The 17,866-nt window shown below is 36.0% G+C and overlaps 1 protein-coding gene across 1 annotated transcript; it reads right to left on the reverse strand.

Moving 5' to 3' along the window:
* Positions 1 to 9,380: 9,380 nt before the first annotated feature.
* LOC135628020 (phosphoethanolamine N-methyltransferase-like) lies at positions 9,381 to 16,885 on the reverse strand. The gene is made up of 12 exons (XM_065134550.1): positions 16,572 to 16,885; positions 16,249 to 16,367; positions 14,069 to 14,206; positions 13,840 to 13,977; positions 12,864 to 13,007; positions 12,436 to 12,546; positions 12,211 to 12,352; positions 10,785 to 11,065; positions 10,190 to 10,351; positions 10,053 to 10,106; positions 9,849 to 9,923; positions 9,381 to 9,755 (listed from the first exon to the last, which is right to left on the reverse strand). Exons 1-12 carry the CDS (start codon positions 16,600 to 16,602, stop codon positions 9,657 to 9,659), a joined length of 1,494 nt encoding a protein of 497 aa, XP_064990622.1. The 5' UTR covers positions 16,603 to 16,885; the 3' UTR covers positions 9,381 to 9,656.
* Positions 16,886 to 17,866: the final 981 nt, after the last annotated feature.

Below are 17,866 nucleotides of genomic sequence, written 5' to 3' on the forward strand. Positions count from 1 at the left end.
GCCCAAGCTTCTCCTTGCCGATCGGTATTGACCATTGACTATCATTATATTTCTCTTTCTGATGACAATGGTGGCAAGATGAGGAGAGAAGGCACCATGTGAGAACCATTGTCCAACCCATGGCTCTTTCTTTATTGTTGTTATGTTATCAATCGTAAGTGGATGTTGGGACGCCAGTGATATGGCAATCGATTGACCAGTGTTTGCTTCAGGATACATCAAACTCGGTACAGACAAAAGACTCTAATGAATGCATTGACCATCTTTTTCAATCAATGAAGGTGGCATGTTGGATGAAGTAGGCAATAACTATTCATGGGAGGGCTAGCTTAAACATTACTAAATATATGATTTAAGAAGGATCAATGTATATAGTATTTCATAACTTATCATCTTAATTAAAAATAAATAACTTAATCATGAAACTAAGAAAATGAGCATTCTCTTATTAGATTTTATGATTTTTATAATTCGAATAACTATATAATATAACTAATTAAATTCTGATTATGTATATTGGTCAATAGAAAAGAAGTCCATATTAAAATAGGATTCTTTAAAGGATGCATTTGATGAGAGAAGCTCTCCTAATAATTTATTCTAGACCCTCTGTTCTCACCTATAAATAAACGAGACCTCTAGAAACTGAACGATAGGTGTTTCTCATAGAGGATTCAGTTGAGGGATTACAGTCTCTCTCTCAACTCTTCTCCCTAACCATCAATTTAAGTGGACTTATAAAAGGATAGGAAAAGACAAGAAGGATCTAGTTCTCTTTGCATATTAACAATAATCTTGGATCTAAAGACGGTGCCTTTGCAGATCACATAGAGGATGGCATCAAAAGGTACACATCGTAATACCGGATCTAATTATATTTGATTTTAATCCTAGCTAAAAGATTATTTCCGCCTTTAATATAGCATATTAAAGATATTATGCTTATAATTGGTATCAGAGTCCAGGTTTTTGAAATCAAATATATTAGATATATTATTTTTTTTATGATACTTGAATGATCCATATTTCATCGATTTATATTCTTATCTATTCTATTTTGTTGTCTGCTTGATGGCAATGTTAGATTTGTTGTAAATGTAATCTCCATGATCGCGAAGCAGCAATGGTCGATGTCGACCTTGCTGCGTAAGGCCAACGAATCTGTTGGCGGTAGAGGCTGCGTCGGGCAGCGTGCACGCTATAGCAACCGTCGCGGCAAGCGGTAGCCACGTCTAAGCGGCACACAGATGTGGGCATCACGGTGCCCATGCGGCGACCGCACGCGAGCAGAACTCACGTCCATGCGACGGTCGCACGAGGGCAGACAACCACTAAGGCGACGATCGCGTGGGGGTAGGCCGTGCCCAGGCGGCAGCCATGCGCAGGTAGGCTGCGTCTATGTGGCGACTGCACTGTTGAGAAATCTTGGGGGCGACATCACATTCATAGCGAAAGAACAGAAAAAAATTCTCCAAATTTCCAAATATGTGTTCGTCGTCGTGCGAAGATTGATGCGTAAAAATCCATGAAACTTAAAACTGCATATAAGATAGTTTGTGTTATCTAGGGAGATCGTATATCCTTGAATCCATGCAAATCTCTAGGAGAGGGTGAAGGAGGTCAAGTGTCATCCTCTCTAGTGGTAAACTAAACATATAAAGAAAAATATCACAAGAAGTAAAGAACTCCTTGAGATTATTCATAGGACCGTTCCATATTCCTTGTTTTAGTGGAGAAATATATTTCATCATATTTATAGATGACCTGTCCAAATATGACAATGTTTATCTAATACATGAAAAGTCTCAGGCCGTTAACACTCTTGAAGTGTACATAAATGAGGTCGAGAGACAATTAGATAGAAAAGTTAAAATTGTCAGATCTAACAATGGGTGATAAATTTTATGACAGATATAATAAATTGGCTAGAATATTGATCCTTTTGTTAGATTCCTAGAACAACAGGATATTTGTGCTTAATATGCATTACCAAGTATGCCACAACAGAATGGTATTGCTGAAAGAAGAAATCGTATTCTTATGGATATGGTTAGGAGTACGATAAGTTATTCCTCTATGCTTGAGTCAATGTGGGGTGAAACTGTAACATCCCCCATTTTTGAAAATTTAGTAAAATATTTGTTTGTAAAAATAAGGATTATTTAATAATTATTTTATATTAAATAATATTATATTAAAGTTTATGGCTAAGGACCTAAGAGTAAATATTAAAATTTTGATATGATTTATAGAATATTCAGAATTGAGTAAATAAAAATAAAATAAAATAAAAATTAGTGGACATGTGTCACTAGCTAACCTAATGGTGCCACCTAAGTTTGCTCTAAGGATGACACCTAGCACTTTTCATGCATGCTTGCCACCTTGAAACTTTGCAACTCTTGTGTTAACAAAAAGTAATTAAGTAAGAGATTAAAGGAGAAACTAAATGTAACTTTCAGATGCTGCATCCAACGTGAGTTTAAGAAGAGAAGAGAAGGGAAGAAGAAGAAGAAGAGGAATTGAAGAAGAAGATTTGATTGAGGTTTTGCATCAACTCCCCCCATTTGGGAATCAAATTTGTTTAAGGCAAGTGTTCTAACCTCTTCCTACAGAATTCCTAATCTCTGTTTTCCTTTTAATTCTTCATAAATGCAAAAGATTTCAGCTTAGTACCAAACCGTTCTTTCCTTTTGATACAAAGCCATGAATCTGAAAATTTTCGGTAATCTGACTTCTGTACATTGTTTTCGATCTAACTTTTAGCACTAAACTCTGATTTAGGTAAAACCTATTCCATTTGAAAGTAGACTCAAATATCTTTATTTTGACACTAAGATTTAATGATTTGGAGTTTAAATGCCTACTAAGACTTCTGTTTCAATTAACCCTACAGATTCTGTAAAATAGAGACTGAAATTTCTGACCTCTTGTTGCTTAACTACTTATAACTTTCTGCTGTGAACTCAGATTCATACAAAGTATGATTTATTCGAAGCTAGACTCAAAATGCTTTCTTTATATACCTGATTTGAAATTTTCGGAGAATAATTGCTAACTAAAACATCTGCTTTCATCGACCCAATGAATTCAGTAAAACAGAGCAAATATTTTCAGACCTTTGGCTACGAAATTATCTGTAACTCCCTGTTGTAAATTCCAATTCTTGTCAAACTTAATTTTCCTAAAATTAGATTGATAAAGCTTTCTAATGACACATATTTTGCATAAATTGGAGCATAATTGGTTATCGAAATAGTTCATACAATGTCCCTATCAAATTCGGCCAGAATCGAGCTTTGGTCGATTTCGGCTCTCCTTGTTTCTTCTCTTTGGAAATCGATTTCGGCAAACACTCTTCAGTTAAGCTTTACATTATTACCTTAAATTCCTGTATACTTTTGTCCTTTATTTATTTGTCTGCAGCTATCATCTAAAGTTCATGTTTTCAGCGTAATGATTCGGCACATGCATCCCATTGTTCCGCATTTGCTTTCGATATGTGCCTCTTCCAGTTTCATTTCTTTGGATATTGAATTCATCTAACTTTCTTATTTCAATTGAGCCATATGTGATTTCTTGAAATCCTTGTATACTCCTGCTTTTGTTTCCTTTTAAATCTGAATACATTTGTGAAAGATTCTGTTTGTATCGTATTGACTCGAAAGGCATATGTACATTTCGTTGTTCCGCATGTGCTTCTGATATGTGTCAATATTATTGTTCATACTACCCTTTTGTACTCTGGTGTCTTGTGGGATATTGTGAACCTTTGCCAGAAATGGTAAAGGGAGTTATGCTTAGAGCCCGCGATTGCTCTGCCGGCCCCATTGACTTCACTCAGACGTGGGTGGATGGAGCTCCCAGACGTGGGAGACTTATGCTTGGTGGTCATCCAGAAATGGATGGACCATATTATGTTATGATCCCACTTCACCTTCTATCTGTTTGATATAAAATTCAGAGCCGACCTAGCACTTGGGCAGGGTGAGAGGGCTCGAGTAGGAAAGGGCTACCCGTGGATGGAGTCGAGAACTCATCACGGCGTGGAGCCACCACTGAGTTAATCCTCACATGCAGTATGCTAGAGTACGACGTTTGAGCTTCTATTTCATATTTGTTCTTTGATATATTCTAAAATGCTTCTTATGCTTCCGAAATATTTCCATATGCCATTGATACGTTCTGAAGCATTTCATTCACCATTGATATGTTCCGAATATTTTCATATGCCATTGATATCTAAAATGCTCTTTACGTCCTTGTTATGCCTTGAAATTACCATATGTCATCGATATGCTCCTTATGCCAATGATATGCTCCAATTTCCTTTCTCCTATTGTTATGTCTAATGCCTGTTTTTGAACGAGGTAAACCTTTGTGATTTTATATCAAATGAGATGACTTCAAATGAAGACTTGTATTTCTACTTTTGTATCTTGATACTAAGCTTGCTTGAACTTCTCCTATCGCCATGGATATGTTAGACGCTTGCTGAGCTCTTTATGCTCACCCCGTTGCTATATAAATTTTTCAGGGTAGCTTGTCACGCACTGAAAAGCTAAAATTGGGTTAAAGCAATGAAAGGCTAGAAGATTTTTGAGCTAATCTTTGTTGGATGATGGTTTTTGTTGTATAGTAAACTTTACTTCTGATGTAATGTTAAGGATCTATTGATACTTATGTGTTGTAAAATGTCAAAGGACCGCTCATGTGTATGGAATGATAAGTTTAATATGTGTAAGGATAAGAACTCATGGTAAATAATTATCTTTTTGTGATTGTATATACTTCTATGATTATGGATTTGTGGTGTGGTTGATGTTTAGTTGAGTTGTCTTTGGATTTTGTGAATCTCTGAGTGAAGTGGATTATGATTATGTAATGTACAGGTTTATGAATTGTGAATAGAGATTTTTGAATGATTCTTAGTATCCTCAAATTGTTAGATTGGATCTGGATTGAATTGATTGATGAATTATAATATTATTGATTTTTAGACAGGGTCACACTTCCTGAATGTGATAATTCAGGGGGGGCGTGACAGAAACTCTTAGAACAACTATGTATATCTTGAATAGGATTCCTAGTAAGTCAATTCCATTAACTCCATTTGAGTTATGGACTAGTAGGAAGTCCAGTTTGAAATATTTACATATTTGAGGATGTCATATAAGAGTATTCAATCTACATAAAAGGAAATTGGATCCGATTAGGTGAGATTCTACACTTTCGATCAACTCCCTTGGGTTTGTTAGACTTTCCTAATCAAACTCTCAAATCTAATTGTGGATGTCCTTAAATGGATCATCTTTCACCCACAAACATATGACGAGATTAAAAAAATATCACAAACAAACTTCTTTTTTACTTATCACAAAAGTTTTATAGCGCTGTTGTCTAAGCTTTAACATCCTCAAAAGTGGAGGATGAATGAAGAAATAATACTGCTTATGCTTTATGTCGATGATAATAAACACTAGAAACAACAAACATTAGAAAGAGTTGTAAGCATAAAATTTTTAATATGCTATATTAAATATAAAAATAATCTTTTATGTCAGGATTGAAATCAAATATAATTAGATCTCGTATTACGATGCATACAAAGAGAACAAGATCCTTCTTGTCTTTTCCTATCCTTTCACAAGTCCACTTAAATTGATGGTTAGAGAGAAGAGTTAAGAGAGATTGTAATCCCTCAACTGAATCTTCTATGAGATGCATAACCTCTGTCATCCAGTCTCTAGAGGTCCTGACTATTTATAGGCGAGAGCAAAAGGTCTAGAATAAATTATTAGGAGAGTTTCTCCCATTAAGGGCATCCCTTAAGGAATCATACTATAATATAGATTTTCTTTTTATTAGCCAATATAAGTCATTAGAATCCAATTAGTTCCATTATATATCTTATCTAATTATAAAGGGTCACAAAATCTAACATTCTCCCACTTGGTCCATTAATTGATAAGATATAAAAGATATTTAAAATCAAAATAAATAAAACAAAATTTGTTTGAAAATAATTTTACCTAATTGGATTCTCAAGAATTTTGAAAAGCATTTTATATATGGCCATGAATTTTAAAAACAAGCCAATAAGTCTAATAAACATAATAATACTATATTAAGTCCAACTATCAATACGAGTCATAGTGGTTGTATATCATCAATGTCACACTCCATTCTATTTACTACAATATTATTAGTATTTTCTAATATAATCCATACTGACCCCTAGCCACCATTTACCTTGTGTAAAACTTTCTCCATTCGTTGGGTCGAAACGGTGGTTACGTTACTTTCGCGCTTCCCGTGTAGGATGATCTGTTTGCCTTTGCAGTAGAATTTTATAATTAATTTGGAGAAGTTCCAAGAGACATCACCTAGCGTCGTCAACCATTCTATGGCCTCATAGTCATCAATTAGTAGGAGGAAGAAGTCGGTGATAATTTCTTGGTCTTGCAATAATAGTTTCACTTGCGGACATCTTTGGTCGCACTTTAGGACTCTTCCGTCGGTGACCTTTATGTCGAACTTGCTACAACTTTCGATGTGGAGCATCATCCGAGCAACAACCTTACTGTTTAGAAAGTTATTAGTGCTGCCCGTGTCGATGAGAACAGTGATCGGTTGTTGTTTGAGAAGACTTTTATCGTTTGCGGGTCTAAGTAGCCGGCTAGTGCGTATACCATAAAGTCGGTCGGTTATGGCTCTTCTTCCATATCTTCTTCTTCATGTTCAAGGCTCTCTTTTAGATGTTCAATGACCTCTTCTTTTACTAGTTCAATCACAAGAAGTTCCCCTTTTTTACAGCGATGCTCGTGGCTCTACAGCTCGTCATAATGCCAACATAACCCCTTCGCAGATCGCTCTCAAAGCTTTCTCTTGTCAACCTTTTTGGTACAGGGGCTCAATTGATAATAGGGGGAGCTGAGGGCTTCAGTATTGCTTGTCGAGAAGTGACTCTACTCCTTCAAGCTTCATGGTTCAATTGCTCCTCTTGAAGTCGTGCGAAAGAGATGACTGCCATAAGTATATATGATTATCGTGCTTTAACTTCTCCCCAAATCTCTAGCTTCAAGCCCTCAATGAAAGTCCCAAATAGCTATTTTTCAGACTAATCACAAGTTTAATTAGATAACCTTTGAAACCTGGTTTGGTACTCCTGAATGGTGGAGGTTTATCGGATCTTTGCTAGTTGTCCGTCAATGTTCTCATAATCGGTTGGTCTGAAGCGGATCAGTAGTCCTTTGAATTGTCATCATGAGAGGACTCTATGAGTGTACTCAAACTAGTCAAACCACTGTATGATATCCCCTTCAAGATGTATAGCCACAATTTCCACCATAGATGCGTCCGCGGTTTTGTGGTACAGAAAATATCGCTCCGTGCGCGAGATCTAACCAATCGTCCTTCTTCTCATCTAGGAAAGTCCACCCTCATACGTGGATAGTTGGGATCGGTCATAGAGCCTCCCCTCTCTTGGAAGTCATCTCTTCAGGCTTGGTGTGATTGGTCAGAGCTCTCTCCTTGATGTGATTTCTTCGGGCTTGGTGGTTGGTTTAAACTAAGTTCGGTAAAGAGAGTTCAAATCTTATCATCCATTCGTGCCTCAAAGGCTTTGAATTTAGCATTGATTGTCTCCTCCGATGCCATAGTATATGCCTCCAAATCTGTAATGCTCAGATTTCTCTTTTGTTGTCGGGTTAAAGGCATGTATAGGTTGAGAGAAGTGGTGGTCGAAAGGGTTGGTGGATTGGTGGATGTAGGCTGCAATTTAGGCTTATTTTATGGCTGTTTTGGGTGCAGTTTGAGGGTGTGGTTAAAGGTTAGGGAAAAAAATTTTAGATCTATGGTAGATGACAGCAAAGGTTTGATAGAAATCTGTGGAAGTTGTTGCAGATATGTGTTGTCTTGTAAGAACAAAATTGTCGTCAAAGAAATAACGGTTTCTTAATGAAATTTTTAGCAAAAACCGAGAGATTTGAGGAGGAAATTTGACAACAAAATCTCGGTTTATATAACAACAAAAATGATCAATTTAATCAAGAAAATTTTGGTAGTACAACAGCAAGAAAATTAGTGCAAGTTACGATAGCATAATTCTCGTCGAAAAATTTCAACGATTTACGATGAAAATTTGCAACAGCACAAGAATGTTTTTAGAGATAAATTCCTCAATAGATCAATCTTAGATGGAAGCCAAGATGATCTATGAAGTGTATAAGAAATTTTATGCAAAAAGAATTAAGAAATTTTATGCAAAAAGAATTACGAATAGATCGGTTAAAGCAACAATATGCGGCTAAAATTTTCTGCACAATCATTCGTTTGCAAAGATAACTTTTGCGACGAAAGGAATTCAGAGGAATATAGGAATAAATTTTTGGATTTTCGAATAAGGATAACTAAATTGCAGCAACAGTAAGGTAGGAAACCAGAATGCTGCTCTGATACCAAGTGTTTGAACAATTACAGATTCTAAGCTTAAGGTTGTTCTCTTTAGGGGATCAGCCTTTTTGAAACTCTATAGGGATTTCTTCCTCCAAATTGTTGGCTGCAGAAAAGATTCATCTATTGTTTTTGTAAAAAGGATGAATATATGGCTATTTATATGGCTTCTAAACCCTAACTTTTAATAGGACTCATACTCAAGACTCCTAACAACTCCTAATAGGACTCCAAGACCACACTCCTAATGCTGCTTCTCTAAGAAATAACATTTTAATTCTAGTCGACCTCTTCACCTCTTTAATAGGGGTCGACTAGGTAGGTTAACATGAATACCGCTCTCAATTAGGACTCTCCTAACTAGAGTCTAATACTTTAACGACAAACAAGAAGCTAATCTTCCAAAATGCAAAGCAAATAATAACAAACAAAAAGCTAAATCTTCCAAAATGCAAAGCAAATAATAACAAACAAGAAGCTAATCTTCCAAAATGCAAAGCAAATAATAATAGCTGTTACACAGCTACCAAGTTATTAAGATGAAGCTTGACAATATATTGATGATTAAGGAGGCATTGACTCCTTTTTCCATGCTTTTAAAAAGACGAATTGCGTTTGTAAAAAAAAAAACCCATATCAGATATTTTTCGAGGTTGGTAAAATACATATTGAACTGAAACATCATATGAAACCTTTCAATAACTAATATATTATATGAACTGCAGATACTTTTTTTCTCACTAATGCTGTCATTTGAATTTAGATAATGTAAAATGATGAAGTTACCATGACCACAGAAATCATTGTTCCATTTAAAATACCAACATATATCTTGCTTCAGATAGTTGACACTTTCAAGTGTGCTTGCTGCCGGAAAGTTCAGTTCATAATTTCAAAGTGCATTAATAAGAAAAAAGAAGAAAATATTAAGAGGCATTGTACTAGATTCCATCAGCTAGCATGCTTCAAATAGTAGACATAATAACGATGCTGGGGTTGACTAACAGCACACAGTCTCAGGGACTTCAATTACTACATATAAGAATCCTGGGGTTGACTGACAGCATCCAGTCTTAGGGCAGATTAATTCAGCTTGAACATAATTCTGAAATAAAGTTCAAGTAGCTGAACATAAAGCTTTTCTCATGAACAGAGATCATTAAACCCAGGCACCACGTTAGCAAGTTACTTGTAGTTCCATTTCAATTCTTTTTCGCAATGAACAGGCCCCATCTCTGTTCACCAGTCCAACTTCTCTTAAGCTTTGCCTTCCAGCCACTCACAATCTCGTCATAGTCTTCCTGCATTTCAATATTACCGGTGTTAAACTTTGTTTAGCAATAAAAACAAAGACAATACTTGATACAGGCTTCTACACTTTCAAGCATAGTCACCTGTGAGAAATCATGTATGAATGCTTCCTTATCCTTCTCGACAGCATCCAGTTCCTTCTGAAGAACCTCTAAAAACTGTAATAAGGAAAAGAATGTTAGTTACGGTATTGGTAATCATTGAACTATCAGAGATAAATCTGCATATGAACATGCATGATGCTACGCATAAACAACTAGGCATTCTGTACAAAGAGAGAGTAGAACCTGATTTGTCCTGTCTTCGGCAATGACTTCATGAAATCCAGCATCCTTTAGCATCTGACAAGATAAACAATTTCCATTGCTTTTGTGCTTGGTACGTCAACAAAGCATGCAGCTGAACGTCAAGTGGAGAAGCTAACCTGGCCATAATCATCGACGTCATGGAGATCATACCCTCTTTGCTTAATATACGCTGCAAAATCTTCTGACGGAGTCCCTGATTTCTTGCAGTAATCACTAATAAGAACCTTACCCCCTGGTTTCAACCACTTAAAAAAGCCTTTGAACAATGATGGTTTATCCTGAAGAAACAGCCAAATTTATCAACTGTCAACTTAATTGCATTTTGGAAAAAAGGAACAACCAGGTTATAAAAAGAATGCATTTTATTGGTGGTAGTAACAAGGTTGCTATGTATGTTGACCGATGTTAACATTTTATGAGTTCATGAAATATCAAATTGCAAATTCCACACAAAAAATCTTGCAGGATGATGCTAATCATCAAAAGCTCTATTTGTTGATGGAGTTGCATATAACTTGTTTGTTAAGAAGTTTCAGCACAAAAGTCTTCACCAGACGATAAAAAACCCAGTTCTTGCCTTCTGATTCGAATCATCTGTCTAGTTAGTGCCAAATATTGGTTTCTAGCTTACAGATCATGTCGCACATGCAGATACTATAATACTAAGCACTAGAATATGACATGATAGAAAATATTATGAAAGAAACACACCTGTATATGAAGGATTGTATCACGGCTGTATATAACATCAAATGTGTTATCTGGATATGTTTTTTTTGTGCAGTCAGCAACCTCAAACTCTACTGAGCATTTGCGTCCAATTGCACGTTCAAGTGCAAAGGATATCATATTTATCGAAAGATCTATCCCAACCACTTCTACATCAAAGTTCTCAGCCATATAAAAGTCACCTCCCCCGATGCCACATCCAACATCAAGGACCTTCTGTCCAGGCTTAAGGTCAAGCTTTGCCACAAACTCTGTCGTAGTCTCTGATGAAAAAGTTTAAATAAGAAAAACAAGAATAAAGTACAAGAGATGAGGATTGAACACTGTCTCCAATATTTAAGACAAGCAAATTCATCAAAGAGACACCTGTTCTATCAAATAAATCTAACATTATCTCTGCAACAAGGCATTTTGGAAGTTACTAAGCAAGCATTAGCATTTGCCAACAGAACTTTTTATGATTGGATATGAGGATGTTTGTTCAATGGAAAACGGATAAGAAAAAAACGAAGACCGGCACTACAGAAAAACTGCAAAGATAACTGAACAACTTCTAGATGCTCATGCAGTAGGTGCTGAAAATTATCTACAAATGAATGAATAAAGCAGGAGTAACACTCTTGATATAGAAGAGGTCTTCTTGTCTTTCACATGAGGCTAAAACAAACACAGTTGCTGACACAAGTACATCCAAATTTTCTTCAGTATCATCCTAAACTTAGGAATGAACAAAATGAACTAGATGCTAGTTAAGATCCAAGATAAAAAAGAAAGATTTTTTCTTATCAAGTTTAGTTTTCAAGCAATCCCTAAGCGATGTGGTTATCCGGATGAGCTCTAAGTGATTGCAATAACTAAGCTTTTGGTTATGGAATTGTTGAATATAACATCGCATCAAACATATACATTTGTATATAAATTGGATAGGTGTAATAATGTATCCTGATATTTGTATTGTCTTTTTTCAATTTTATTCTTTTTCCAACTATAATTTATCTTTCAAGTTTCAAGTAGCTTCCAATATCAGTGTTACAATTATTAAATTTAAGGCATATTGAATTTGCAACACTAATTTTCAGAAAATAGTCTGACAGTCTAACAATGTTAATGTAACAGCAAATTCAGAAATTATAAAGTGTCTTCAACTACTTTGTAGTAGCCGAGGCCATCGATTCGGCTTCACGATAGGCCTACCTAACAACTACAGTTACATGACATAGCTATTATTAAGATTTCTATGAGATTTACTTATATGGGGTACATTATTATGGTTGCTTAAAAAGTAAAAAAATCATCCCATCACTTCACCATTTTAGGCGATATTAAAAAAAGTTGGTGCTAAGAGATAAAAACAAGTGATGATTGCACATCAGTCAAATAAAAAATTATAAAAGAAATTTGCACAAACCAATTCCTCCCGTGCTCACAAAGCCATCTCCAAAGATGCGCTCATATCGTAAAATTCCACTGCTTTTATATTGTACATTGTCTAAGAATAGCTGGAAACCCCTGTCATTATCTGACTTGATTTTTTGCCATATCCAACAGATCTGCATTTTTCAGAAAAGCACATAAGAAACAGTTGACAGAAAAGCATCGAAACAATATCTGAGAGTAAAGGTTGAAAGACTACCTGATTTTGATTTTTCTTGTTCTTCACATAAGCTGCAATGCACTTACATGTAATAAGAGAAAGTTCAAAGGAGTTTCCTTGGACATCATACGCATGGCACCCCTTAAAAACCTGCATTAAAATCTCAATTCTGAAACTAAAATGATATGAAGAAGAATCCTATGTAGGGAAGAAAGAAAACAACCTTATAGAAGTGAAGGAACTCATATAAGAAAGCTCAAGTAGGTTAAAGAACAGAGAAAAAAAACCTCTGTATGGATCAATTATAGTATAGGGGGATACTCTCTAAGCAGTTCAACATAATTATTCAATTTTATTTTGACTAGTTCTCTTTATAGTTTTAGATCTAGTCTCACTAATCTCGAATCAGAGTACAGTAAGCCAGATCAGAAGATTTCAATAAACAAATGTAAAAGTAGATGAATTACCTTTGTATAAAAACTTGGCTCCCGGTAATGTGTTGGGTTGACTTTCCTTTTCGAGTCACCGGATTGGTGGAAGCAAGATTCTCTAAAGAAGATGTAACCACCAACCTTCAGCCATTTTACCATCCTTTCCACCAGTTTTTCCACCTATGCAAAATATAAGCACTTTTAGATGTCTACAGAGGAAATAAATTCATTTTCAACATACAAAAGATAAGTAGAACTCCATGAATAAATCTGAAAACAGAAAAAGCTAGTCAAGATAGAAATTCAAGGGATGTTGGAAGTGGCCATATTAACTGGTATATAAATTCTCTTAGTACCAAAGATTTATAATTTTATGTTCATTTCTGACCGAAATGGACTAATATGTTGCAACTCATCAATTTGTCTCCCAAGAATCAGTACAGAGTTTCCTGTGGACTAGTAATAAACTAGGATGTCATACATATACTATGTAGAATATCTAAAGATAAGACGTCCATTCTAGAAATCACGTCAAACCAATAATTTCATTTTTGTATGTTGTGATTAACTGATTGCATCAGATAAGTCAGTGCACACTTATTTCTACAAATTTGTGATAATATCCAAATAACTTATTATTCAAATCAACTATTGTTATTTCCAAGGATTCCCATATCAACTGGGGCATATGGAGTCTTTTGCATGCTAAGGGTGTGCAGAATATTTCTGGCAAAATGAAAATTGATGGAGGTGATATATATGCAAATTGTAGATATTGGAAAAGATCAGATGTTCAAATGCTCCAATGTTGTCAGTAATGGTAAGTAAGCATGGAAAGCATAAATGTCTAGAAATTCAGAGGACAAGTATAAACACCTCAAATATGTGTCCAATTATGTGTATATATAAACTCGTGTGAACATAGGTATGATAAACAAAATCTCAAAAGCAGATAATATTAATGAGAATAACAACATTAGAAGATAGAGATATCTACAAGAATGCATATTACCTCTTTATCAGAAAGATACATTAGTAACCAATTTGAGAATATCAGATCAAAAGAATCTGCTTCAATAGACAAGTCTGGAGATGATACATCAGCACACATAAAGCTTGTATTCTTATAGTGCCCATTCAAACTCTCATTCTGCAACAAACAAGAAAATGAGAATATTCCCAATGAAATAATCCAAAATTGTACTAACATATTCTTGATGAAAGATAATTGCCTAGGATACCTTCTCAATCACACTTTCAATGAAGTCCAAAGCCAGAACATGACCAGCTTCTTTAGCTAGTTCGCCAGTAAAACGACCAATGCCAGCCCCTAGCTCCAAGACTGACTTTCCCTTGTAAGGTGGAAGCAAAGACAGGACCTAGAAAATGAGAATATATATTAGAGATCAGAACATGGGTTGTCACAAAGACACAAACCACCACTCTTTTCCAATATATATATATATATATATATATATATGTGTGTGTGTGTGTGTGTGTGTGTATATATATGTGTCTATATATATATATATATATATATATATATATATATAGACACATATATATACACACACACACACACACACACACACACACACACATATATATATATCTATATATATATATATATATGTGTGTGTGTGTGTGTATAAATAAATAAATATATATATATATATATATATATGTATATATATATATATATATATATATACACACATATATATATGTGTGTGTGTGTGTGTGTGTTTGTGTATGAGAGAGAGAAAGCACAATCTTCTTTTGCAAAGGCTACATATTACTCTGCAGATGTAAGTTTTCAATTAGCAACTGACTAAAAACATTGTTCACAAAATTTTGATGGTTAATGAGAGAATATGAACCTCAAATTTGATGATTCATAAAATGACACTGAAAAGATCCATAGAAAAAACTAAAAGACTTATATTTATAACTTGAAAAATAATATGGTATATATAATTGTATGTGACATGTGGGATGTTAATTTGGGATCTTCAGATGTCCCATATCTGCAGTTCAAGACTAATATTTTGAGAACATCAAAATCATAAAGAATACGTATATCTCGTTTAGCATGGCAATTATTTTTTGTTGGCTCCTTCAGTCATTTTATTTTCAGGATGAAGTGTTTATCTACTTCTAGAGTTCAAGCCATACATTAGAATTAAGATGGCTTTGGACTATTTTCTTTTTGGTTTGATGAGATCAAACAGATACGAGTGCCAAAAAAGCCTTTTATGCCTTAAAACAAGACATTCTTGTGTGTAGATTTGCCATACTAGGGCACTAATGAGTTTAAAGTAATGACCATATATTGTTAATTGGACTTGAAGACCATAGGAAATATTCAGCAAAAATTTATTGTTTTCACTTGTGTTTTATGCACCACAGCTAATCCATGTTGAAGCTAAAATATTCAAATTCTAATAACGAGTATAAAATAATTTAACAAATAATAAAAACTTGTGTCAAGGTTATTGTTTTTGTGGTTCTGGTTGATCTCTGTACACAGTTGTTCATCCTTGAACAAGATCCAGATTTGTCATAACTGATCTAGATCCAACTAACAGCTTTGATCAATGAAGATCAGAATACAGTATTTACTTAATGGAGATATTTTTCCCCGTTTTGAGATAATTGACTTTGTTATTGAATGGATGCGATCCACATGAAACGGCCAAACCTTTGAAATCATAGCAATACTCTCTTTTAAGAGGTTGAAATCAAAACAGAAAAGGAACTACTTATCTTTTCCTAGATGTCCATCTAATTTCAGTTTGTGGCAGATCAAAAGAAACGAAACAAAACAAAACAAATCCAGATTGTGTATACAATCATTTGTCAGAAACTACGCTTGTTGACAAAAAATTGTGGTTTATCCATGTAATTTCAGTTTGTGGATACCATCTTTTGTCAGAAAGGACACCTTTTCTATGCAATCTTCTTTGGACTCTTCTCAGTTTTTGTTGGACTAGTGTTTGATAGGGACCCCATTATGAGCTGGAAAGACTTGGGTGATGATAACAAACAACATAATTTTTATGGAACGTTCTCTCTGTTGCATGGTGACACTCAAAACGTTTGCCAAAATTCCATAAGGTCCATCTATTTTAAAAAAGTCACTTGTTCCCCAAGCTTATGCTTTATTTTATTTTGTGAAGGGAGCACGCTAATGTATTATTAAGTTGACTTGCACCTACAAATGCACAATCGTACTGTTAGTAACAAAATCCAGTCAAAAGTTCAATTCAAGAGCTTCCGCATGAACTAAAATTCAAGTCCTCGAACGCTGCCAGAATGAGAAATACATAGATCAAGGAGACATATTGAGAGAAAAACTAAAAGGGAAAATGCAAAAAAAGGAAAAAGATCAAGCATTTGAATGGTGTGAGGAAGCCTATACCTCGGGCCTCTCTTCTTTGTCGAGTTCAGAGGCATGGGAGTCGAGCATCATCGCCTCCACAGTGAGTTCCTTGGAGTGCTCTATCCAGTAGATCTTCTGGACCTCGCGCTCCTCTCCCCCTGCCACGATTTCCACAATGTCACAACAAAATCTCCGTTAAGAGAGCAAAATGCGTCGAATAAACGCAAGTATCAGCATGCGATCTCGCCATCAACAACGCCATTGACAGAAGAAACCATTATTTCAAGAAAATATAATATGTTTTTAGGGCCGAAGCAGTCTCATCCGACCAACAAGAAGCAACGGCGGGTCTCTGATCTTACCATTGACGACGGCATTGGTAGGAGAAGACATTGTTTTATGACAATAATCTCTCTTTCTTGCTGCGGAATGCAGGGAATTCGAGATGGTTAAGATCCCTCGACGGCGAGGCGAGATCTAGAGAAGCTCCGAGACTGGCGATTATTAACCCTCCCCTTCTGCTGCATCAACTGCAGCCACAGAAAAGAACCATAAGACAACTCCGCTCTCCCCCACCCCTCTCTCTCTCTCTCTCTCTCTCTCTCTCTCTCTCACACACACACACACACACACACACACACACACACTCGCGCTCTACGATTCTATTTCTCAGTGCGATGTTTCCTCCCCTCCATGACTCCCTACTTATAGAGAGGGAGGTTGGAGGCGGAGGGTGGACGATGCGCCCAACGGAGGCCGCATAGGATTGCCCTTTTTGCATGTGTCCGCATAGTAAATTATATGCAAATGCACTAGCTAGAGGGCAGACGAAGTATGCGAGAATCCATTTCCAATTGGTGGAGCAGGTGGGCCCTAGCGAATGGGTAATCCTGATCTGTGGGGACATAATTTCGGTGACGAAAAACGAACGATTGGAGCATATGAGTTGTTTACCCGTCTCACCTACTCCCCCTGCGATCGGATGCTCGGATGGGGCCCAAGAATCTATCTCCTCCAATCAGATGGTAAGTACCTCAGCGGGTAGATTTCGAGCGCATTTCCAACGCAGGCATTTACACGTATACCTGCCCACAATATACTATTTGGTTAACAAACCTAAAATATCTCTACTATTCTGTTAGCCAAACATATATTTAAGGGAAAACATGCAAATTAGAAGGGATGAGATAAAATAATATATAATTTGGCTAAAAAATCGCATTGAAAATGGAGTATGGTGGGGTCGCAGAGCACGTGACTACTGGATAGCACGTGGCAACTGGAGCAGGCCGAATCTTTTGGGGATTGGTCCGACGGATCCCGTGGTGTCACTTTTCCCCAGGATCAGATCCCGTGCTTGGCTCATTTCTTAGAGTACGACACGTCTTGTCGTATTCCAGTCTATTGTCACACGTGGATTACAATTACTGGATTAGGAAGCGACGCTCTGTACGAACCTTAGGAACTTGATCCCTCCCACGGCGCATCGCGGCATTATTGGGGGGCGGGGGTGACCGGTCCAATGGAGCTCATGACAGGAGACACATTAGAAGAGACAGACACGTGGTATGACGGGATCCATATATATATATATACATATATATATATATATGTATATATGTATATATATACATATATATGTATATATGTGTATATA

Source organism: Musa acuminata, chromosome BXJ2-11 (assembly GCF_036884655.1).
Source record: "Musa acuminata AAA Group cultivar baxijiao chromosome BXJ2-11, Cavendish_Baxijiao_AAA, whole genome shotgun sequence".
NCBI lineage: Eukaryota > Viridiplantae > Streptophyta > Magnoliopsida > Zingiberales > Musaceae > Musa > Musa acuminata.

Bases quoted from the DNA above. Each gene is read 5' to 3' on its own strand.
- LOC135628020 (XM_065134550.1), bottom strand. From the start codon at position 16,602: ATGTCTTCTCCTACCAATGCCGTCGTCAATG. The intron at 12,547-12,863 runs GTAATTCATCTA...ATTTTAATGCAG, and splicing joins AGCCAAGTTTTTATACAAAG to GTTTTTAAGGGGTGCCATGC. The intron at 10,352-10,784 runs GTGTGTTTCTTT...CTGTTTCTTCAG, and splicing joins ATACAATCCTTCATATACAG to GATAAACCATCATTGTTCAA.